The sequence below is a fragment of the Gymnogyps californianus genome, chromosome 3 (genome assembly GCF_018139145.2).
Source record: "Gymnogyps californianus isolate 813 chromosome 3, ASM1813914v2, whole genome shotgun sequence".
In the NCBI taxonomy this organism is placed as follows: domain Eukaryota; kingdom Metazoa; phylum Chordata; class Aves; order Accipitriformes; family Cathartidae; genus Gymnogyps; species Gymnogyps californianus.
The window spans coordinates 55255026-55280124 of NC_059473.1; the positions used below are offsets into that span (position 1 = coordinate 55255026).

The 25099-nt window shown below is 40.5% G+C and overlaps 1 protein-coding gene across 3 annotated transcripts in view; it reads left to right on the forward strand.

Moving 5' to 3' along the window:
- Window positions 1-25099, forward strand: part of SASH1 (SAM and SH3 domain containing 1) — a 576339-nt gene that overhangs the window by 474388 nt on the left and 76852 nt on the right. For all 3 annotated transcript variants that reach the window (XM_050893069.1, XM_050893070.1, XM_050893071.1), the window contains exon 2: window positions 762-890. In XM_050893069.1, the coding sequence (XP_050749026.1) occupies window positions 762-890 (129 nt within the window). The remainder of the gene's footprint in view (window positions 1-761; window positions 891-25099) is intronic.

Genomic DNA, 25099 nt, shown 5'->3' on the forward strand with positions numbered 1-25099 from the left:
CCTGGTTTTTGTTTTGTTTTGAGTTTTTTTTCCTTATTTATCCATCATTTTAAAAGTATGAATTTTGACTGTAATTAATAGATGATTACAATTAGATTCCTGGCTATAGCCATTTTATTAACAGAGTAGCAATCCTGCCTAGCAAAGCAGACATTTGCGACTGAGCAAACCATGTTTCCACCTCCAGTATATCTTAAGAGACCAACTGGCAGAGTGTCTTTGTGGGTGGCATAAACGCACCTGTTAAAGTCATTTGGCTGGAATTGTTTGCAGTCTGGCTGATTGTGCTTATAAGCAAGAAGTTTAATGTTTTAAATTGCTGTTAGTCATTGTCAAGGAAAGCAGGGCTACTCCCAAGTAAATAAGGTCAGTGAAACGTACGTAATGACTGGTTATTGGATGAGTGGGCAGCTGCTTGGGAGAACCAGATGGAATATGAATATATGTGGGTGGGAGGGAGTTGAGGCAGATCGTGCCTGGGGATATGTTGTTCCACTGCTGTGCCTTGCTGCCCCTGCCTTCTCTCTCTGTGTAGGAATTAGCAAGGTCCCACCTGTTTCTGAGGAGCTACTGTGGTACTGCAGTTCCCAGCTGTTCTTGCATGTTAGCATGCTCGGGTCTAGGGATTGAGAGGATGACCCAAGAGCTGTGTGCTGGATGTGCTGCAGGATGGGGGTCTCCCTCAGAGTTGTGGTGTCACCTTTAAATCAGAATTTTAAAATTGATTAACCTCTTTTTCTTTTTCTTTGTCTCCACCATAGGATGGGTCACTGGGAAATATTGATGACCTGGCACAGCAGTATGCAGACTACTATAACACCTGCTTCACAGATGTGTGTGAGAGGATGGAAGAGCTGCGCAAACGGAGGGTTTCCCAAGATCTTGATATGGTACGTAGAGAAGTTATGACTTTATTAACAAATGATTGCCATTCATGCCCCAGATGAAGAATCAACATTTCAGCTTGAAGAGTTCTACCCAGGGAAATAACTATATGTGATTGTGTTCACACACACAAACATTTCAACCGACTCAATAAACACTTGGAAATTAGCAGGATTAGTTTTTTTTCTAGGTATTTGTTATGATTCATTAAGCCTTGGAGTCTGCATTTCTTAGTTCTTCTTTAATTAGAGTACTTTTTGCTTGTGCACATTTGCTTGCAAACCTCAACTCTTGGAGGCAAGATAGTGTCTGATGAAAGCATCGTTTCCTTGCTACAAGATGCTCCCAGTGTGAGCACAACGCAACTGTGTGCTGTTTTTCAGTTGCACTGTACAAACTGTTAAAGTACTGGAGTTCTCAGAACTCCAAGGTGTAAATACTGGTTTCAGGCTCCCAAATGTAAGCAGTCTTCAATTTTGTGAACCCTTTTCCATTATTACACGTTAGAGAACCTTTAGTGGGGGACATTGAGTCACTGAGTCCTTCAAACAGGAAGGGACCTCAGGAGGTCTGTAATCCAACCTTCAGCTCAAAGAAGTGTCAACACTGAATTCAAACGAGGTTGCTCAGGGCTTTATCTGATTGGGTTTGAAGACCTCCAAGGATGGAGGCTTTGCAGCCTCTCTGAGCAACCTATTGTACTGCTTCACTGTCTTCACTATGAACTTTTCTTTTTTTCCTGATACTCTGAGATACCTCCCATGGCAGTTTATACCTGTTGTCTCTCATTCTCATGCCATGCACCACTGTGAAGAACCAGGCTCCATCTTTTTGATAACCTCCCTATAGGTACCAGCAGGCTGCCAGTAGGTCTCCTCGAAGCTGTCTTTTCTCCAAGCTGAATCTCCCAGCTCTTCTTGCAGGGTAAGGGCTCAAGTCCTTGAGCACCTTGATGGCCCTCTCCCAGACTTATTCAAGTTTATCAAGGCCAGCCGAGCACACAGGACTGCAGAGCCAGAGGTGGTGGTCCAAGAATGGCCTGACGGGTGCCAGGGAAAGGGGAAGAATCGCTTCCCTTGATCTCCTGGCTACGCTGCTGTTGACATGGTGTGGGATGCTACTGGCTGTCATTGCTGCCCGGGCATGCTGCTGGCTTATGCTAAGTCTACTGTCCCCCAGGCCCTTCCTGCAGAGCAGGCTGGCCCAGTCAGTCTCCAGCCTGTGCCGGTGCGTGGGCCTGCTCCTCCTCAGGAGCTGGACTTTGCATTTGTCCAAGTTGAATTTCATGAGGTTCCTGCCAGGCCACTCTGAATGGCACCCCTGCCCTCAAGCATATTGACTGCAGCCTGAGGTGGGCATCATCCATTACCTTGACGAGTGTGCCCTCTGTTTCCTCCTCAGGTATCTAACAAGATAGGCCCCTGCACTACTCTGCTTGTAACTGACCTCCAAGTATGGCACATTAAACACTACTCTTAAAGCCCAACTAGCCAGTTTTTCACCCATTCAGTTGCGTAGACTCCCTGGGGAGTCCCACTTTAGCCAAAACTAATCTCAATGCAGGTCATCTCCATACCTCATTTTTGTTAGGTTTAAGAAGGAGCCTCTTAGGAGGCCTATCACAAAAACATCGCTTGTTGGACAATTTCCTTACTGTCCTGTAACAGTAGTAAATGTTTGTCATTACTTAGGGTGTGTATGTATGTATTACTGATTGCTGTGCTTTTTTCATTGTAAACTTCTTTGTTAGTTTTCGTAACATTCATAAAGATCATCTGTGATAGAGAAAAAAGCTTTTAGGTCTGCTTTGTTAGGTCTTCAGTGTTAAGTTTGTGTTTCCCAACAGTATCGTATGTTTTTACATACAGACTTACAGATACTTCCTTCAAGTCTTGTCTCACAGAAAAACAGGTTACCGAAGGAATTATTTTTTTGTCACTTACGGTTTTGCTGTGATGGTAACTTTTGTATAACAAATACAGAAACTCATAACCAAAGTATGGTTAATACCTCTACTGAGGCACAGCGCTGTGGCAGAGCCAGCATGGGATCTGAGCACAGTTCTGCAGTTCCTCTACAAGATCAAATCCTTTAAGACAGATTTGGGAGCTGAAGTTGTGTAATTGTGTCTTCTACCTTTGCTTCCCCAGATCCTAGCACTGACTAGCAGCAGGGAGTGGTTTGCGTCCTTTCTCTAGCAGCTGTACCTGATGACATGAATTACTTAAGGCTACTTTCTTTCTTCTTGGGATTCCAATTTAGCAACTGAGAGGCTTCCAGGGCTTGTATGGACTACAAACTTCAGTTACACAATGAACAGCTGCAGGATCAAGGCAGAGAGAGTCATCTCCTCTGCCCCACTGAAGTTTGCTAGTTCCTTCTTTATTTTTAACTGAAAAAAAATCAAATGTATTTTGCAGATCTGTTGCTGCCAAGAAGTTCCAAGTGTTAAAAGAAAGGTTATTGCAGGAAATCCCTTTGTAGACAGACCCTTGAGGCTTCTGTGCAAAGAAGCTGATGGCACAGAATCGTGGTTCTCGTGAAAACCCCCACGCTTGGCATGCCTGGTATTCTGGGTAGCTGTTGGCAGCAACAAAACCCCCTTTCCTGGCGCTCTTGGAAGGCAGCTCCTCTGCTGGGTAATGAAGTGTGCCTTATGGCGGGAGAGGACTCCCTTCCATTTAGACAGATGGGCCTAATTTGGTTCCCTTAACTTCCGAAGCTGCAGAAGCCAGGCTGGGGAAAGTCATGTGAGCTTAATTAACTCACATCAAAGGTGCAGAGCTTCACGCTGGTTTAAATAGATGTGAGCTAACCCAAGACAGACCAGCGAGTGATTCACTAGCTCATTCTGCTTCAGAGAAGCTATAGTCAGAGAAGGTGGCTGTGTGAAAAGACATCCTGGAGATTCCTCTTCAGTGGCTCTCATATTGAGTTTGCTCACTCTAGTAGTCCAGTGATGACTTCTTGAACTGTCAGGTCAGAGAGAAGATATTGCAACTGAAAATGAAATTAGTGCTAAATTTTTGCTACATCCTTCACCACTATAATACAGTTTCTGGACATCGGATAGCCATTCTGCTGATAATACGTGAGACTATAGATATTAGCTCACTTCCACAACAACAGCATCCAGACAGCACTGACTGCAGCTGAAATGTGCTCTCATCAATAAGTAGGCAGGCTTGACTTAGGTACACAGGGAGTGGCAAATGGCCATGTTGACTAGAATGCATTTTCAGTGTGATAGAGTAGCATGCCTGTCTATAATCTGCTGTAGAAACAGGAGTTGGTTTAAACAGCGGAGCTGCCGAAGTGACTGCAAAAGTATTCAGGTGAAAGAACAGAAGAGCAACTCATTAGTTGTGATGTTTTTCCTCTCTTTACAGCTTGAGGAAGGGTAGCATATTTGCAGAGGTTTTGGAATAGTGAATGGGGAGTAATTCTGGGGGAAATGCCAGCTTCATAGTGTATCCCAGATGTGCTATGATAGCAAAATATAGGCACCAGAGAGCAAATATATGCAGCCCCAAAATTATGATGCACCAACGTTACTGGGCTGCTAGTCTAGCCTGGCTTTGCTCTGCTGTACATTGCTCTCCTAGCAGGGGTGAGGAAGGATAGTGCTGTCTATATACCCTCTCTTCCCAGCAGTGGGGTCGTGCCAGAGCTGGAGGTGGACAGTACTTCCACTCTTCCACTGCCCCCTCCCCCCATGCCCCCCCGCCCCAATGGTGGTCATCTCTTTAGCAAAGTGCTAGAACAGAGCAGAGCTGATATGCATGTAGTGCTAGTGCAAATTTCCAGGGGTTTGCTGGAGGAGTGAAGGTTACTGAATCATGAGAAGGGGGTACCACAGGATAAACCCAACCCCTGCACTCAGATCAGGTCTAAATGAGGAATAAGATGGCGGGAGGGAGAGTCTCTGTTGACAGCTGTCTCAAAGCTACAGATCCCATGTGCAAAAAATTTCATAAAGCAAATGGTATTGGGATACATCTTTAGATTTTGTAATCATGAAAGATCAGGCAATCAGCAGCTGTGATATAGCTGGGATACTGCAGCTTGATTTTTGGATGGCAGTTCTGATGTCTTCCTCTGAAATGCAGTATGAGTGATAAATAATACGTAGCAGAAACACAAAAGGCCAAAATTAGGTTTGGAGCTGCTTTTACTGAATGCTCTGAACAAAGAGAAAGAGTGGGTCACCCCAGGAGTCAAGGCATCCTCTAAAAGTTGCACAGAGAGGCTGTGTCAGGAGGAGCAGCATAATAACAAAGAAGTGCCTGAGCTGGCAGAGCTTTGCCAGGAACATGTATTTAGCATGGGCTCGCCCAGATTGCCCTTTGTAGCGTGTCCACTGGAAGGACAGAAATATGAACTGTTTATTGCTGCTTCTGTACACTTTGAAATAATTTAAGCTGTTTGGGAGCAAGTGTTGATATCTTGATTGTATATTGTACTTTCTAATCAGCTCTCCAACCTTTCCTATCAGACCATGACCGTTTCAGTCTAGATATCCTGCTCTGGAGTTGAATTTTTAAAAAAAATCACTTGTTAAAATTGTTTGGGAGAGCAGCATATCTTGTAACAAAACAGTAGCTGCAGATGGAGCTGAACACAGAGTATTTTTCCAAGTGGTAGTGCCGTCAAGGATTGTTAGTTGTCCCTAACCACGATAACTGCTTTTTGCATTTGGAATTTTGCCTCTGTTTTTGTAATGGAGAATGTGCTTGGGTTTGGACATTAATGTTTGTGAACAGCATGGGAGTTGCCCACATTTCCTAGCATTTGGCCTATTCCTGTGCACCATGTGGTTTTTTTGGCTGAGGAAGAACTGCAGTCAGAGTAGATATAGTGGATTTTCAGGCCCGTAATGGATGTATCACTGGTAATATTGAGCTGGACATCTGCTAAAATGCAGTTATGGCCAGAAAAGTGACTTTGTGAGGATGGCACCTTGTTACTGCTTGTATCTGCTTCCTTTGTGTCTTCGGGATCATATCTGCCTGGCTCACTGACAAAACCAGGTTTGCCTTGCCTGTCAGCAGGGCAGGATGGCATTGATATAGCTGTGAAAGAGCTAACTGCATTCTGTTGTCTCATCCATCACTGACAGCGGCCAGCTAACTGCTGCTGCCAAGGTCTGTATTGTTGCTGATGATCTTGAAGTCAAAGAACAGCTTGAGGTTTTTTGATGGACTCTGACAGCTACGGTTGTGGCACTGAGAAGTTGCACTAATCTTTTGACTTGTAAATTACATACATTTAAAATGAATGCCACTGGAAAGCTATAAGGCACATGAGTATACCTTCCCCCTGCACCGCCACCCATTTAATTCATTTCGATGTGTAAGAGGGGAAGTGTTCAGAATCTTTCTGTATACATGGTGGTAAAGTACAGTGCATGTTTTTGATGAATTGACTTGCCTAATCCTGTATGTTTTTGCAGTACCTGCACATGTACACATGCGAAGTCAGAAAATAGCAATGAATGTAAAACCAACATAAGTTTCTTGCCTTGCTGCCCAACATGTATGTAGTCCTCATAAGTCTTTGGCTGTGCATGGTTTTGAAAGATGTTCAGCAACCAGTGGTTTGATTACAAATGGAGTTGACCATCTAGATAACGTCATCACATATAAATGATACGTGTCCAGCAAGGCAGAGTGGAGGAAAAGTGGCAAAGTAGAGTAATTAGTAATTTGAGTGGTAGCATAATTAGGCTTTAACCTTTTTAGAGGTGTATTTGGCTGATATGGTACTGGTGGTTGGCGATATCATAAGACTACTTGAGAAACTAGCCAACCTTCACTGAAGGAGACTAAAATATCCAGAACTGTTGCAGTCAGTGACTGATGTGTATTTAAGAAATCTCCGTGGGAGTTAGCTACTGAAGTTGGAGTTAGGGTGCTGAACATCTTTGTGGAGTCTGCCTGTGCCTGCTCTATAGCTGGCTCTAGCCACGTCCGCTATTCTTTGCATCTTACATCCATTAAAATCTCAGGATCCTAAAATAGACTGCTTATTGCCTGCCATGAAATGATCAGCTCTGTTTTGCAAATGCAATACTGGCTGCTTTTACCTTTGTCTTTAGAGGACACCTCTGTATCTTGCTGGAACAGGATCCCACTGTTTTGTTTTGTCTTGCTGGCTGCAAGAGGCTCTCCAAAGTATAAACAACATCTGAGTTAGATTAAAAAGGTATCTACAGCACAAAAAAAGAGCCAGAGAACACACAGATAAGAATTGTAAATTTTGGAGAGTTTCCAGGCCTTATCAGACAGACACACAAAAGAAAAAGTAGCAGTAAAAGACATGGACTTTCAAGCGTTTTGGTGTTGTTTTTTTTTTTTTTTCTCCAGTACAGCTTGAAATAGAGGGGGGTTTGCCTGAATGTGAGGTGCATAAAGTAGACTTACATAGAAAATATATAATGGAGATTTACTATGTGTGCAGTCTCAGTCTCTCGACATTTTGGGCTTTATCTTTGTAAGTTAAATTCATAGTAATTTTTTCATCATTAATGGAGCTTTTCAAAGGTAGACACAATGGAAATTCTGGAACAGATGGACTATTTTTAGTGTCTCATGTATCACACACCAAGACAGCAAAGGCATTTAAATACAGAGCTAGCATTAAGCATGAAAATAAAGCAAGGCTTGTTCCCTATACAGCAAAGTGAATACCGTTCTTAAACAGTTCTTAGTCCACTTAGTACGAGCAGACTAAGTAAAAATCTCTCAACTTTCTGTAAGCTAATGATCTCCTGCAGTCTCACCACTGTTTTTATTGGAAGCCCATTTATGAATAATCCCTTAAGCAAAATCTATTTATAGGCAGAGTTTATAGGCTGGAGACTCAGCAGACTGCACAGCTATGGTGGTTTGGGTGACCTTATCTTCTTTTCATACTTTCAGAGGATCATTGCTTTTTGGAGCAGGATCTTCAGTTTAACACTTCTGGTCTTCTGAAAATGTTTGTATTTTTGGCAATGTCAGTGTTATGGGAAGAACAGGTTGTCAAAGGTAATTGTTATTTTTTCTGAACTGGTAATACTGTTATGAATAAAATAATATTTATGTTATAAATAGAAAAGATAACTCACTTGTGGTAATTTGACTGGTAATTGTGGAAGGGAGAAATTCTCCTTAGCATTATAAATGTTTTTCTAGCTATTCTTAATCTTTTAGCATCATCTGTAGTGACTTTCTTGTCCCTTTATATTCAGCGGGACTTTTACTTTGAACCTAAGATCAGTTGAATATATTCTTACTGTGCTGTTCTTTTATCCTAGAAGCAGCGCGTATCTGCTGGAACTGACAGACTAGATTTGTATTAACTCTGTAATTTAATCTCATTGGAGCCTGAGGACTTTGGGGGGAGGCGAGAATTGATTGACTAACTTCAGCTCCCTTTGTGTATTTTTTTTTTTCCTTTGTCCCCTCTGAATTTAAAAATGACAGCAAAAATGGAAATGTACAGCGTCATGCTATCTGGACCATTAGGTAAATTTCATTGCAATGGATACAATTGTTAAAAAAGAAAGCAAATTAAATTGTCATTTAAGGTGCATATCTGAGGAAAAAAAACAACAGAAAAAACAAAACCAACAAACAAAAAAACCCAACACAAAACCCCGAAACACCCAAACTCTGTGGTGAACAGTTTCTGTGGCGTGCAGCCCATCTTGCCATTCACGTATTACTAGAAGGATTCCAAAATACCCATCTGAGTGGCATTACTCTGGCAAGGACAGTGATGTGTATTGGCTGGGTCAGAAAAGTGTCAGACTTTTGTAACATGGTAGCAGCTAATCCAACAGAAGAACGAACCTAGAAGGTGTAATGTCTTGTATTTAGATTACTTCTCTTTGTCCTTGTATAGCTTCAGCTTGACTCCTTAGGCAGCCTCTGTGTACTCTCCTTCCATCCCCCAGCCACTGCTCTCCAGTCCATGTACGCGTGCTAAAGACTGCTGACAGCAACTTCAGAGGTCAACTAATTGTTGCGCTAGCTTGCACTTCTTCTAAGTCCTCGGGTAGAGGAACACCACCACGGGTCCTCGACGAATAGTAAGGATATTGCTCAAGACAAAAGTCTTGAAGTTAGTGAGGTATTCAAAAACTGCACTTGTAAGAATCGTAACAGCCTTGCAGGTCATCAGGGAAAACAAGCAGGTCTTAATAAGAATAAATCAAGAGCTTGTTGTGATGAGAATGAGAAGCACATCACGAGTATTTGTGCACATCTGGATGTGCTTTGGAACGTCTGTTTCTCCGCAGCAGAAGGATGCTCCTCCAACAAAGATGCCCAGAGGAAGGCAGGCCTCCATCTGCGAATTCAAAGGGGCTGGTTTCTTTCTGGTTTTGCCAGCCTGGCCCTGCTCTTCATGATGTAGGTTCTGATGCTGCACAGCTACTCTCCTTTGATCTCTCCATGCTTTATCTTCTCTCAAAGTTGTGTAGGTTTCCTGTTTCAGCAGTGTCGCCTGAAGCACGCAGAGAAATGCTCCATTTCAAACAAGATGGTCTGTGAATTTTGTGTTTGAAGGGGAATTCAAGCAGTTGGAAGAGATGTGATTTCTTTGGTGATTGATCAATCTGTTTTCCACAAAATAATGAAAAGGAATGGCTATCAGCTGGAAACCCCTCTTCCTGACTCCCATATGTCATATCCCTCTTGATTTATATTTGTAAGTTTTCTCCAACGGTTTAGATTGCAGCTGTATCTTACATAAGGGAACAAAATAATTTGGGATTGCTACATCCAGATTTTCCCTGACTCTAAGTCTTTTTTGGCTGTTCAAGCAAATTGAGTTGCGGAAAGCAATAATCCTGTAAAAATATATGTATGAAAATGAATGGGTAATATTTTGCAAAAGGATTCAATTTCACTACCTTATCAGAGGGATGAATTTCTTGTGTTGCTAGGCATGATGAATAAAATTAGTCATGGATTAGAAACTAATTAAAGAAGAAAGACTTGAAATGATTAGCAAAATTTGGAATTCATAACTTCCTTACGAAACACATACTGGTAATTTTTTGTTAATGTCTGTGTCTTTTGGCTGTTGCTGTTGAAGTTGCTGATAAGACTACAATTATAATAATTTGGTTTAGGCTCCATGTGAAAGTAGTGGCAGTATGCTTGTGTACCCAGGCTCATTTAAGGATGTAAAGAAGGCAGTGTTTGCAAGAATAATGTCTTATTATCAGTGGATATAGCTGTGGAAAAACAGACAAGCTTTTCATCGTATAAGGCTTTATTCATAAGCCATCCAGATAAATTGGGAAGATAAAAAAGCTAGCAAAAGAAAAATCAGAATTTGGAAGCTTCCTTTAAGACAAACTAGGCTGATAAATTAAACAGTATTTGAAAGAAGTCCATCTCTTCTTCACCTCCAAGGGGCACACGTTTCAGGCTTCAGTCAGCTTTCTGTCTTGGTGCATCCACAGACCCGTTCGGGTTTCTCCTCGTTCTGGTATCCCAGCAAAGGTTAAGCCATAGTTCAAGTCCATTTTGACAGAATAGAGAGCTTTTAAAGTTTTGCAGCATGTGGGAGGTGCTGAAAGTCATGCAAATGAGAAGTAAGGAGGAAGTCAGTCATCAGAGTAGCTTTATTACGTTCATGTGGTTAACTATTGAAAGCCATATAATTGGAGCCTTCAGTTGCTAGCCTACACAGAAGCTCACAAAATAGTTTTATTTCTCCTTTGTGTAGCACTTTCCACCCTCAAAACCCTTTAAAAACATTAATTAGCCTTTGTTGCATCCTTTGAGGTTGGTAATTTTAGTACCGTTATCCCTGTTTAGGCCTTGCCTCCCTGAGATTCAGCTGCTGGTGAAGATTTATCTATGTAATTCCCTAATTCCTCCTCTGTAACAAAGTTTGCAACAGAGTAGCATGAAACTTACAGTAAGTTCAGAACAATTTAATAGCAGACAATGGCATTAGTCTGGGTCTACCCCAGTGTAGCTGTAAACAAATACTGGCCACAAGAGCTAATTAAGCAGTGCATGGGCAGTGCGTGACGGACAAGCTAGGTGACCTGCAGCTCAAGCCTAAAGTCCAGTCCACGAGACAACACTTCAAAAAAACAAAAGTCAGATGTATCTTAAAATTGTGCCAGACTATTACAGTGTTCCTGATCTAGCATCTTTCAGGGAACTGTCCTATTTTCCTTTGGCGTATGGAGGTCTGGTGAAGAGTCTAGCTCTACTGGTCAGTGGCTCACTGCCAGCCATCCCTTCTTCCCGCCATCCTGCCTCTACTTTAAATAATTGTCTGACGTATGGCAGGGATAATGGTAATATAAATGCAGAGGCAGAGAGCTGTGTTACTTCACTGTGGAGCAGGCTCTCATTTCTTCAACAGTGCATTAGTGTCACTGGAATAATGCCAGTTGGTGATGGCTGAAAAAAATGCTATTTCATTAAGCCCCAAACTAAATATTTCATTTTGAACACCTGTGGGAAAGTGTGAGAAATGAAGGGCATGATGTGCAAAGTAGTAGGAGGTGGTGGTTTGATCCAGTGGTGTAGAAAACCAAAGTTTGGTTCTCTCCTTTGCCTGAGGAAACTTGAACTCTTATCTCCTATCTTGAAGCAGAGTGCTCTGCAATTTAATATTCTGTAGTCGTCTTAACCTTATCTGTTGATCAGCCCTATTCACATATATAAACAGTTCCTGGTGTAGCAATGGGAATACCAGTGTCTCATCTTCCAGGTGGGCATCTTCTCTACAAAGTTAGTGAATCTTTTCTTCTTTGCTTGCAGGTTAAGTAATTTAAATATTTTAAACAGGGTTCAACAGCTTTATTAGGAAAGGAGTAGGAATATGAATCTCAGCCTAATGGTTTTTGGCTCCTTTTTTATTATTTTACGTGTTTTGGTTACTTCACATTGGAATGATACTCTAAAAAGGAGCCAAGCTGCTGACCCTTTAGCAAAATTCAAGTTTATTTTTCTTGATTGCTGTTTTTGACTCCATAACTAGTTTGGATAACTCTTTGTTTGTAGGATAGACAATAGCAGGCAAATTATTTCCCTTGATCTCTTTGTTTATGAGTAGCCTCCCAAGTTAACAGCAAGACTCGAATTTAGCTTAATACTAGGCTGGATGAGCATTTTGGGGGACTTGATAACTTTATTTGTTTTTCCTCCTTTGAACTGAGTTATGTTTAGCCTTAGTGGATTAGTTTTGTTGTGGCTACTGAATTGCAGGTGGTACCTGTAAACTTACACCTTTGCTCTTGAAATATACAGATGTCTCGTAGCAGTCATCCTAATTTGCTAAGAATTGTTAATGTTCTTCAAAATTTCTTTAAACAGTGGAAATGGAAAAACACCATGATTTGCATCAACTCTTAGACTTATCTGGTAATGTGGAAATATGAAGTACCTCAGGAAGCTTTCCATGACTGAATGACAAGGGGTAGTTAGACATGGAACACATGTTGTTAAAAACATGTAGAAAAACAAATTAAGTACATTCTTTCAGTGTTTTACAGTTTGGCTAAGGTGAACAGTTATTACAGAAGCTAAGTAGCCAGGAATTTTTCTCACCGAATTTTTGGTCCAAAAGAGATTAGGAGGAGAGAAGGGTGAACATAAATTTTGGCAATTGGACATGCTCTTTGGTGCTTCCTGCTCAATTTTTCCACTCTTATAGGTTTTGTTGGGATACTTAGACTTTTCAGGCACAGGAGGTGATGAGTGCTGAAGGAAGGAGCCTCAGTTTTGGGGTAGTGAAGGAGGAGTAAGGAGTCCAAGAGAGTCTGGAGCAGGTGCCCCAGGAACTGGGACCTCTCACTGCGTTTGTCAGGCGGAAGAAGAGGAAAGAAGGGAATTTGGTCATTGCTTTCTTACAGGGGTGAGGAGTGAAATGCTGGAAGGTTCAGTGAGTAGGTCACTAGAAGACTAAGATGGAGTAAAGAAAAACAGGTCATGCACTCTGATGGCTGCTGGTAAAAAAAAAAAAAAAAAAAAGGCCACAAAGCAGTGAGCTATTTTTGCTTATGTGAGCCCTGAACTGTCTGCATTGATCAGGATACCATAATAGTATAACATATTTTAAAATATGATAACAAGTAATAACCAAAAAAACCCAGTAACGTAGCACAACTTTGGTTATTTTAAAGCACTGTCGTGGTTTAACCCCAGTCAGCAACTCAGCACCATGCAGCCGAAACCAGGACAAGCACTTTTAAAAAATGTTTCAATTCTGTTAAGAGTTGGAGCTAGAATGGATGCCATGGCTTGCCAGAAACATCATCACTCAGCGGCACACTCTTTTTCTGTGAATCTGTCATGGTCACTGGCCATAATGCAGGCTCAATTTGATGAGGTATGAGGTCAGAGGAGGAGATTCTGAATAGCAGTTTTGACCTTTTCATTTTAGGTATTGCAGGAGAAGTGGTGAGCCACAGTCAAGGCTCTGATTCCCACTACGATAGGTTGCTCTGAAACTTTGCAAGCTCCAAGATGAAATGAATGAGAAAAGAGAAATGAAAGGATTGAAAAAGAGAGTTAGGGAGGGGTTGAACAGTTTCTTCATAGAGTTTTTTATACACCTGAAAGCATCTAGGGGGAAAAAAAAAATTGAAGTTAGCCGTATCTTAGTCCAGCTTCACAAAATGACAGGAGGACTTAAAACTGTTAACTTTTAAGAAGAAACTGCACAAGTTTGGTGAAAACCTAAGAAGATCCTGGAATACAAAAGGTATTTATTGCATTATAGCCTCATTTGGAGCAATGACAGGGCATGAATATCCCTAGGGTTTACATCTTTAATGCATTTCTTCTACTCTTAAAAATTACAAAAATAGCAATGTCTTCCTGACCATAGTTCAGGCAGCGAATGCAGAAGAAAGCAGGAAGACATTTTAGCTGAGTGAGTGATATTGAAAATCTAAGGTCTGTAATGAAGTTTAAGGAGATGGGCATTTTGCCAAAAGTCACTTTCATGGGAAGCATAGCAAAGTATGGTAGGAAACAGTCTTTGTGTTTTCTTCTATGTCCATGCTACGTGGAACAGGAAATACTTATTGTTTTCTCTAAATAGTGCAAACACAATTGATCTTCTCTTCTTAGTAGTGATGCATTGAGATTCTTCTGACAGAAATTATTCAGATTTCTAAAACAAGAATTATTCAATAGTGGACTTTGACAGTAAAAGGAGTATAGTTAGGGCAAGACATTGCATTTGGGTCTCAAGATAATTTGGCTTATAGCAAACTACCTGTTGTGTTTCCTTTCAGCCTTTGACATAAATGGCTTCTTTAATTCTTCTCTATTGAATCTTGGGGTCCTCCTAGCACTGAAGAATGTTTTATCATTATCTTTGAGATAGTTTGAGGTAATTCCTTCGAAAGCTCTTGAACTGTTTTTCAAATATGAAAGCTTTCATTAGAGACTATTATAGATTTTTCAAATCTCTACCTATAAGGTTATAGACTCTCCTAAAAAGTTAGCATTCTTGAAATCTTTTTCATGATCTCTGGGGTGTGGGGTTTTGTTTTGTTTTGTTTTACACCCATTTCCCTTTATCATTTTATGACCACAGTCCTTTTTCACCCTCTAACAGACTTGAAAACAGGAGTATAGTATTTTCTGTATGAGATCACAACAGTTTGCCAGGACCTGAGGCCTAACAGTTTCCTTCTTAAAAAAAAAAAAAAAAATTAAAAAAAAATCTGAATTTAATCTTATACACAAAACAGGGCCATTCTGTTTCTTACTGCTACTGCAATTCCCTCTGGTTGATCTCTGTTACCTGAGGGACACCTTGAAAGTTATCAGCTTCATTTACTTGCAGGGAGAGACACTTTGTCAGTGAGTAAAACGTAAAAATTTGGTGGCAACGTTCACGTAATTCCTTTTCTATAGGAACACATATTCTATCCTGGCAATGCTTTACGTAACGTAACACTTGTAACATAGAAATGCTGACCCCATAGCACGTAGAAGCTTGCATTATTCATACCCCAAACCAACCCAAAATGCAATGATACAAGATGAGCTGCATCTGTCTCACCTCTTTAACTGGAGGCAAATGGCACATTTCACTTAACAGCTAATAGAAACACCAAAGGAGATTTGGAAAGCTAAAAGGGTGTCTTATATAAATTGGTCTTTCAGCTATCTGAAAAGTAGAATGAAAATGAAATTGAGGCTTCTTGTGAACAAATGTGACTCAAGAGTATTTAATGTAATTTTAATAGCTCTTTTTATTAAAAGTGGCCTATTAGAAGTTTTTAAGGAACCTATTGACTGTCTGTCTCTCCAGCTTTGGAGTTTCGTATCTATAATAAGGTGTGCAAAAATTCATCTTACGTATCATATTAAGTAAATTAACTTTACTTGGCATGATTCACACAGCTTATCCTGGTGTCAGTAGCTGCTGTTGCTCATCTGAGGACTGGATAGGTGAGCAAGGCTTACAGAAGTTGGACCTGTTTCTTAACCTAGTTCATTACCTTCAGAACATGGTAAACCCTTTTCAGTAAGAATTTTTAAGCCTGCAGAAAGGGATTGCACAAAAAAAAAAAAAGTTTCTTGAAACATAAGCATGTCAGTCTTTGTACCCCTTCTGTTACCAGCAGCTTCAGAGCGACTTGAATGCAGTTATGTTGAGTGGCAAATATGTGTTTTAAAAAAAAAAAAAAAAAAAGTTCATATTGGAGAATGTCATGGACTATTAGCATGTGTTAGGCATTTATATTGTTCTAATGGTTTTTGTCTCTGGGTTTGACCATAAGACTTTTATTTCCACTGCTGTTACAGAGCTGCTAAGTGGTAGATGAAAGGTTTTGATTACCGACACTGGATTTGTCAGCCCCTTTCCCAGAGTGGATGTAGGATAAAATACCTGAGCAAGCTGTGTTGTTCCAGAATTACCACATGTCTATCCCTCAGCGATAGTTCAGATAGTGCCTCTGTACTGCCTTGTTACAGGAGACTCAAAGCTATGGGAGGAGCCTCCATCTTTTATCTGTAATAACTCCTTCCATGACACCATCTTTATTCTCAAGGCTGTTCTTCTTACGAGTCCCTATCATCTTCCTCTTCCATCTCTTCCCTTAGTAGCTCAGGGTATGCCCTCCTGCCTTCCTCATTTCACTCCACCCAGGCATCTCTTCAAAGCTTCACAACCTTTTCTCTCTTCAGTACTCAGAGTAGAAGAGTCCTTGCAGCACCCTTTCTCCATTCACTTTGTCCCACGTGTTTTCTTTTCTCTTTTCCTTGAGTGCCTCCTGCACCATGCTTTATGGTATTCCTTATTCTTTCTCATATGTACCTCCCTGAGTTGGATGTTGTTACCTCATGGAGAGCAGGAGCTTTGTGAAAGCAGCTATGCTACTTCTGCAGAATAGCAATAGAAGGAATGTAAAAGATCAGAAATCTATGCAAAAAGATTCCCTTGAAGACTCATGAGTTGAGTATGGTGCAAAAGTAAAATGTCTCTTGAAACACAAAATAAATGAAAAGTTAAGCTGGTGTATTTAGCTTCTTTTCTTCCAGTTTTGGATTAGATATCACCATAAGCAGTCTGCATCTCAACCACACCAGATTAAGGCTGCAACACCTGCTTTGGGGTAAAGTTGCCTGTTATTGCAAATGGAGGAATGGAAATTCTCTTTGTAGTTATGTGTGAAATGTATAAACCAGAAGGGACACACAATTATAGCAAGATCTGATTTTTTTTGTTGTGGTTGAAGATGGGTTACCAAATGTATTCTATTTTTTAATACTGTTGTACTTCATGGAATTTACCTTGGCTTCATTTTATAATTTTGAGAAATCAGCTGGTCCATCCTTTGCCCCAAGACAGATTCAGCTCTGCTTATCGTTCTTGACATATGTTGATCTCACCTGTCCTTAAAACTGTCCCGGCATGTTAATTCCACTGTCTCCCTAGGCAAACTATTCTAGTGTGCATACTCCTTACCACTGAGTGTTTTTATTGGTATCTTACAGACATCTCTCTTTAACTTCTGCTGTCTTCCATGGATGCCGAAAATGTTCTTTACAGCAACTTTTTTTTATATTTATGAAGGGCATTATTTTCTCCCCCCCCCCCCCCCCCCCCCCCCCCCCTTTTTCCCCCCTCCTTTTTTCTCCCCACAGGTTAAACTGTGAACTTCCAACACCACCTTTTTTTAGAGCATTCACAAATATCACTGTTTCTTTTCTGGACTCTGATCAATTTGCTGCCTCTTTTTTGAACAACACTACCAAAAACTGAGCATGTGATTGCACCTGAGGTCTTAGCAGGACTGACTAGAGCACAAGGGTTTGGTAGCACACCATTTTCTTGTTTATGTTTGTAATACAATGGTGGTTCTTTACGCAACAGCATGACACTTAAGACTCATGCTTTGTTTATGATTAACAGTAATCCCTACATCCTTTTCTGCCAACCTGTTAGCTCTCCAGATGTTCCCCAGCCTGGATCTCTTTGTCTGGGTAATTCTGTTTAAATGCAGTACCTTTCAGTTCTCCATATCGAATAGCATCTGATTTCCAAACATTAGGCCAGAATAACCTGCTTTTTCATCAGTTATTTCCCTAGCAGTGATGGTGGATTGACATGTTTGTTTTTCTAGAATGGAGCCTTATATGAAAACAACCTTTGTCTACATAATGCATAATGACAGTACCTTCCAGCCCTTTGCTCCTTGGTAATAGAAGTAGACAACAGTCTCTCTTTGCACCTTTCTCGTTTGATCTATCAGCAGAGATCAAGCATATATTTATTGATCTAATATGTATATGTGTGTGTGTATATATCAGAAATACATATGTGTATTTTTATATAGATCACGCTAGCTTTGGCAAAAATTAGGCAAGGTTCTGGGGTGGCAGTTTTTAATTGAGCAGTCCCATTACATGCTCTCTTAGTCTTCTTAATTGATGTAGGTATTTTTTCAACTCTTCCTGAAAAGCACATGCCACTGTGGATGTTTGTAGGAAAGGGTCAGTCTGTAAGTAAGAGTGACAGTGAAGGGTCCAGAGAACCCCCTGTATTTACATGTGACCTTGCAAAAAGATGGGAGAGAACTTAACCTGTCTCAACCCTGAGGTCATGTGCAAAATGTTACATAGTTTATTCAATGCAAATTATATTCCATGGATTGATTTGGTATATACTTACTATGTAGAAAAATTCTGCCATCCTCACAAGTGGAGTTACCAGTATTATGTTTTATTGATAATGCCTTCTTTAGTCACTATTTATTGATTTCTGTAGTGGAGCCTTCCATAAATTTAGTAATGAATTACTTGATCTTGAACCCTGAAGGCCTTATGTATTGCTTGCTACAGTAAAGAAAAAACAAGAGGTCAACTCAGGCTGTAACACAACTGCTATCCAACCCTCCTTTCAATAGAACTGAGCTGTAAAAATAAGTGTTTATTGGGTTTTTGCAATTTTATGTAATATTAATACCTGCTATTTTGTATATGTTTTTAAATTTTCCTGAGATATTTGCAAAATAAACACAGTTGCATTCCTCCTGTGCCTGATGACTTTGAAATCAAATGACAAACTATATTGCATAGATTTACAATTATATAATTGCTTTGTGAGACAAAGTTATTTGTGTAACTTCTTTCCCATTGTCGGACATTCTGTTGTTCTACGGAATTGTATTTTAAAATCCTGATGTAGTTTTTATTGTTTCAAAAACAATATCCTGAACATGTCTTATGATGGGGATAACTATTGTTTTTAATATAGGTGTTTGTCTGCCACTTTCTTAGTTCACAGACTATTTTATGAGCTGGTTTTCATTAATATGAAATAGTACCCCATTCACAAACACTCCTGCTGAAATTACTTTCATGTTGTCATGCCCCCCCCGCCCCCGTCCCGGCCCTGCTTTCCTTTTCTGTGGAAAATACCATTCTTCATCAAAAAGGTTTAAAACCGTGCAGGAAGGGAGACTTCTGCAGTGCTCACTTGATTTGTCTGTAAAAAATCATTTTAGAAGTGTAAGGGCGTATCATGTAAAAATAGCTTCAGTCCTTTGCCAACATCATGACATCTCTTTCTGAAAACACATTTTCAGGTAGTGGATTATGACTGCCCTGAAGAAGACAGACTGTATCTACAGTGAGGAGTTAATTTCATTGTGCCATGGTATTACTGTGTATGCAGACAAATTATTGTTACATATGATTTGCATCTGTGCATTGCACAAAGGTGGATACTAAAATACCCATTTTGCAGATAGTTAAACAGAGGCATACAGAAGTTAAATAATTTGTTGGAAGTATTTGGTTTTGATCCGGCGCCTATTGACAAAGTCTGTTCTCTTGATGGGGTGTGGATCAAGCCCATGATGGGACAGTGACCAGATTTGACTAATGACAAGTGATGCCTCTTCAGTGACATGGAGAAATAACACAGCAAACGGGTGTTCCTGGTGTTTGGCATACAGGATGTTCTGCTGCTTTTGGTTTCCACGGTTTTTTGCCAGTTGGCTGTGGGCCATTTCTGGATTTTCATTTGCCAAGATAAATTTTCTCAAAATTGCAAGAAAATAAATTAAGCTTCGAAGTGTGGAATGTAGCAATGTTCATTCTCTGAACTTGATGAAAGTTTCAGGACATTCATTCAGATATATGTGAAAGGCTCTCCAAGTGCAGAAAGCAACCATCACCAAAGGAACATAAATTAGCATTTGAAGGAGTTGCAACAAAAATTAAGAACATTCTGTTTGAAGAGATGCTAGGTCAGAAGAAGAAGGGGAAAAAAAAATATATTCATAATGCTGTCCCTTTAAATAATCTAGAAAAGGTAAAATTCTTGTGCAGTCAGGAGAGATTTTTTCTGGAGGAGCAGAAGGCTCTCTGTGAATGGTTCCCATTTCTCATTAATACGTGGCAGACAGAGCTTAAGTCTCCTTTGCATTGCTAGATGAGGACCTTATTTTAAGCAGTCAGCAAGGCAGTGCTGATAATATGAAAACATTTGCGTATACTGTGAAACTGGCATATAGAAACAATTACTTTATGGCTGCGGAGAGAATTTATGGAGACCATAAATATGTTGGTTTAATTAGGGGCACAGTGCTAACTGCTGACACATTCTCCTCAAAGTCTGCTTTCGGAGCACAATTACTAAATGTTTTTTTCAAAACGGGAAGTTTGAGGAGGAAAATTAAGTTGGATAATTCAGTTGGGGTTTTTTTATGTGAGTGGTGGAAGTATAGTCACAGTCCATGAAGTCTGCAGGGCTGCTCGTGTGTGTGTGTATCCAGAATCAGAGCCAGAGTTGACAAAGAGCAAATCATGAGTTGCTACATAGATCAAAATTATAACAGTAAGAGATGTTATGTCAACTTGGCACGCACGATTTTAATAAAGCAGGGCAAATTGAGAAGAATGAGTTTTCGGGGAATTGGATTGTCATAAAAAAGCAGTTATACTCTTTTGGTTCCCCCCCCCCTTTATTTTTTCAAAATGGTTATTTACTCTAAAAATTAAGGACCTGACAATAGCCATGCAGTTACATAAGGTAGGGTGAACTATTTAACTTACTCAACGAGACTTTATCTATTTGCTGGGGCCTTTGCCAACTTTGCTTTCACAAAGGCTATTTGTAAAATAGCTCCTCTCTGTTTATGGTGTCTCCTTCTGCTTTCTTGGACCTCTAGAGATAGCTACCCCTGCCTTTAGTGATCAAGTCTAATTAAAATCTAGTGTGTCTAATAAAAAATACGCAGGCAGAAACACTGTATACACATGCCTATAAGAATATGGAGAGAGAGGTTTGTCTGGGACTGAGTGGGAGACAGTCACAGAGTGTTTAGTGGTTATTTTCTCAGACTATCATCTTGCTGATGGTTTTCAAGGCCGGTTTTGGCAATGGGGTGGTTGCAGTAGCAGAGTCCTCTTTGGGCAGGCGGCTGTGCGCCATGGTCTGCATTGAGACTGCATGTGTTGATGGGCATCAGCTGCAAACGCAGGGCACCAAGGAAAGGAGATGCATGCTGTATTTCCAGTTATTTATACCTCCGTATGTCTTTTCTGAGATGTCCAGGGAGCTTCACAAAAACTTTGACAAAGCTGTGAAGTACAGTAGGTAAGAATTTTTGTTTCCAGACAAATATATTGAGACTCAAAGGGTTTAAGTAACTCCCTTGACGTAATATAGAAGGCCAGTAGCAGAACTTGAAGAGGGACTATTTTTAATGTCTAGATTTCTCTCTTACTATTTTGGGAATGCCATTCACAGAAGGTGAGAAGGGAAACACAAGTTTCTGTGCTGCGTTTGTGGTGGGTTTGGGTTTTTTTGTTTGGGCTCCCGCCCCCCAGAGGACGTGCTTTTTATCTTTGTAACAAACGGTTCTCCAGTTGTCTTTGGGCATTGTAGGACGCATGTTATGAAATGTTTTTGGCAATTTGAGGCAGAACATGCACCAGCGATAGCTACCTTTTACTTTTTTTTTTTTATCTGATAGCCTGGGTCATTCCAGTTCAGGCTCCTAAATCCTAGAGAGGCTTGTTCAGAGTATTTGCAGCCAGAGCATGTGAAAGTAACAAAGAGGAATTTTTTTTCTTTGTAGGTTCACTGGATGAACCTACCATAGAGTCACTCAGCACTGCATTGAGCTAGTTTATTGCAGGAGGAGCAGTAGGTGTAGGAGCCTTGCTGTCCATTGGAAGACCACAGCAGCCTGAGTAATGTCAAGGGTAATATCTACAGATAAAGCAGCACTGTGCTGCTGATTTTGTCTCAAGCTGTTTCTGCCCAAGGAGCACCATCTTCTGAAGTAGTCTCCTGTGTGTTTGGGCTTTGCGCAGTGTTCTCTTCTGACCATCACACCATGCTTTTCCCAGTTTTGCCTGTAGAGCTGCTGATATGCTTTTCAGCACTACAAATGAGAGAGTTCAAAGCAGTATGACAGACGTGAACCCAGTGGCTGACCTGGTGGGAGGTATAGTTTCAAGGCTGAGTAGGTTTTGGTTTAGTTTTTTCTTCCTGGGAATAGCAGTGCATTGTGTGTTTCATGGTCATCACATAAATCACTTCTCGAAGTGTGGTAGCTGTGGAAAAATCCCATGGGAGCAGGTCCCACAGAGACTAGGACAGTGTATAGTAAAAACAGCTCAAAAAAGCAAATATTTCGCTTGAGGCAGTACAAAATGCAAAATATGCAGAAGAAAACTCTGGAGGAGACTTTTTTCCTCTTTGAAGAGTTTTACTTCCCCTTTCCCTGGTGTGGAGGACATCAAAATTTATGGCTTGCAGTACACCCAGAATTAGAGAGATGGGAGATGCAGTTGGAAAGAGAGAAACAGGCTCAAATTAGCCTTGCATGCCAGCCTCTAAAATTGCAGTGGTCATCTTTCTGTAACTTCTCCTGTTTTACATGGACTGCTAACCAAAACAGTTTCATTATTTTCAAGCTTGTTGAAAGTAATGATTAAAAGCATATTTATAGCTACCAAGAAACTGATTTTCAAGATATTAAAGCAAACAGATCATTCATTTTTCATTCTGGCCAGCTACCATTTTTCTTTTTTTTTCAGTGAACTGCAAAATGTCTTTTTGTCCTCTAACACTTGAAGTGATAGAAAGGGATGGTATAAAAGATGAGCATTTGCCAGTGCTAGAGAAGCCAAGGACGTGCAAAGAAAACAGATTAATTTACTAGCAAATAGGCAAAGGCCATGAAGAACAGTTTTTACAGCAGATATCTTGCATAGCCAGCAAAGGGACTGGAGTGGGAGTGATCTACTGAGATAACCTCACATTTTAGTACCTAAACAACAGTAGCAGCATTTTGAATCTTTGCAGGCACTTCAAGGCCTTGTCGAGGGGGGCAGCTGCAGAAGAGTTGTGAGAATCCATTCAGTCCACACCTTCTGAAATGTGCAACATTGTGTTGTTAAAGTTGTTTCTTAATTAGATTTGAAGGGTACTGAAGGAGTGAGCAAACAAAATTGTTAATCTAAAAGGCTAATAATTGAGTTTGTGTAATTAATAGTGTCTAATTCAAGCTGACAGCTGGGAGGCAATTTAGTTATTGTTTAAAAAGTGTAAAGATAAAGATCATGTCAAATCAATGCTATCACCTTATTTAAACTTAAATGTTGGCATTTTAAAGTTCTAGCCAGCTACATGTGATTTGAAAACAGGCCTCTGTTTCAGTATAAACACTTGCCATGCATTTTTTACAAGGAGCTAGAATTGAGTACTTGTCAAGGACAGGGAAACACAAGAAAGAAATGAAATCAGTTATGAATGCAAGTATAACTTATCTGGTCTAGTGTCATCATGTACTTTGGAAAAAGTTAACAGCAAACAGTTGGTGGATTGATTTTCAGGGTTTTTTTTCTTCTCTATTTGAAGCATTGCTTCAAATCAGAAATGAATCTGGTTTTGGCATTGCAATTTCATCAAGATTTGGAGCTTGTTTTCAGAAATGCAGAGTACCAGTAGGTCTTTGATGTCTAAGGAATTCTGCTACATCCACTTCTGCAATTTAGCAGTCATAGGAGCCCTCACAGAATTTCGATGCGTGAGGAGTATACCTGGGTGTGAGGATTTGCGTGCATTTATGAGGAATGGTGAATAATGAAACTGGCTTCAGGTAATCTCCCTGTCATTGCTGCAGCCCCCACTCTTTCCTAGCCGCTGACCAGTTTCCACCCTCTTGTCTTCTTTCCTCATGTGATCCGATGAACTGACAAAGATCAGCCTCTGGATGTGCTTGGACAGTGAGTGATTTACTCTTTTTCCAGATTTAAAAAGATCTATCTGTCCTCTAAGGGGTTGGTTAGTTGTGTAGAAACTGCAACTTTCCTGTTTCACAATGCATAAGCTGCAGTTTCTACAGGAACTGCAATCCCGTGCAATGAAAAATGAAGGTATCCTGTATTATTTACTGACTTCTCTTATTGCTTGTACCCTGTCCTGTGGGATCAGGACTCCATCCAGTAAAGCACGCAAAAACATGCCAAAGTTTAAACACATGAGTACTGTTGCCAGGCATGTGCTTGAATACTTTGTTGTCCTAACCCCTCAATTTCTCTGAAAGATGATATTAAAATATATATATGAATGATCATAGATTAAGCTAAATGAAGAGCAGACTAGAAAGACAGGGAAGGTAACTCGATGCTGATGAACTGCACTGTGTGTGTCTCTCTGGTTTGAAAGCCAGTGGAAGTACACAAAACCATAGTTTCTTTATAGAAGTAAGTAGCGCCCTGAGCACATTGCAATACACTTATCTAATTCGTATAGCGGGACCTGTTGGTATCTGTGAAGGCCTAGTGTAGCATAGGGAGATTGTTCTGTAGTTTCAGCTAGATTTACTAATGTACTATTTTTATTTCACTTGTTTTTAACAAAATCTTGTGTAAATGAAAACCCATTCTGTATCCATTGGCATGCACTTATTCACAGAGTGCCCATAACCTTGAATAAGACACAATGTTATTGAGGAGCAGTTTGTTAGAACTGGATCTGAAAGAAGAAAAACTTTTAAAGAAATGGTGTATGCACTGATGAGAGCTTCAGGCTGTTGTAACTAAACCCTGTTAGGGCCATAACCTGGAAGAAAACTGAAGGCACTAAGGGGAGTCTGAGCAGAAAAAAATGAAGCTTTTGGTCAAGACATTTTGTTGCTGTCGTGATTAGAGCAGACTTGTTTTCAAGGAGCTAGGGCAGCTTTCCCTTCTGAAGACAGTTAAGCAGAGGAATTTGTACCATGGACACTCCCATAACAGTGGCAGCACCTGCCCAAACAAGCAGGTCTTGGCTGCAAAAACCCAGGCATTTAGAAACTCTTGCAGGTGTTTGTACAGCTTAAATTTTACTTTGCTCAGATTTTCCTTACTACAGTAAATTAATTTAGTTGGAGGGCCTACCAGCAAACTGAGTCATAATGCTTACACAAAGACATTTGCAAAGACCGTGTGTTTGGTCATTTGTTCGCTTGGTTTTGCATGCGTAATTTATATTTGCTGGAGGGAAGAGGAGACAAGACACAGCACGCTCCCTTCCTGCAGCAAACCCTGTGCTTGCTGCAGGCAGGCAGCTTGCAGTGCGCTTGCTCCGTGGGCTTGCCAGCAATGACAAAGCAGCACTGAAAGCGCTTGGCAGCAAATTAACTGAAATGATTTGACTTCAATAGATTTTTCCCCAGTCTAAAGCTTTTGACTGCCATTTGGTTTGGATTGAAATTGAGAGTTGT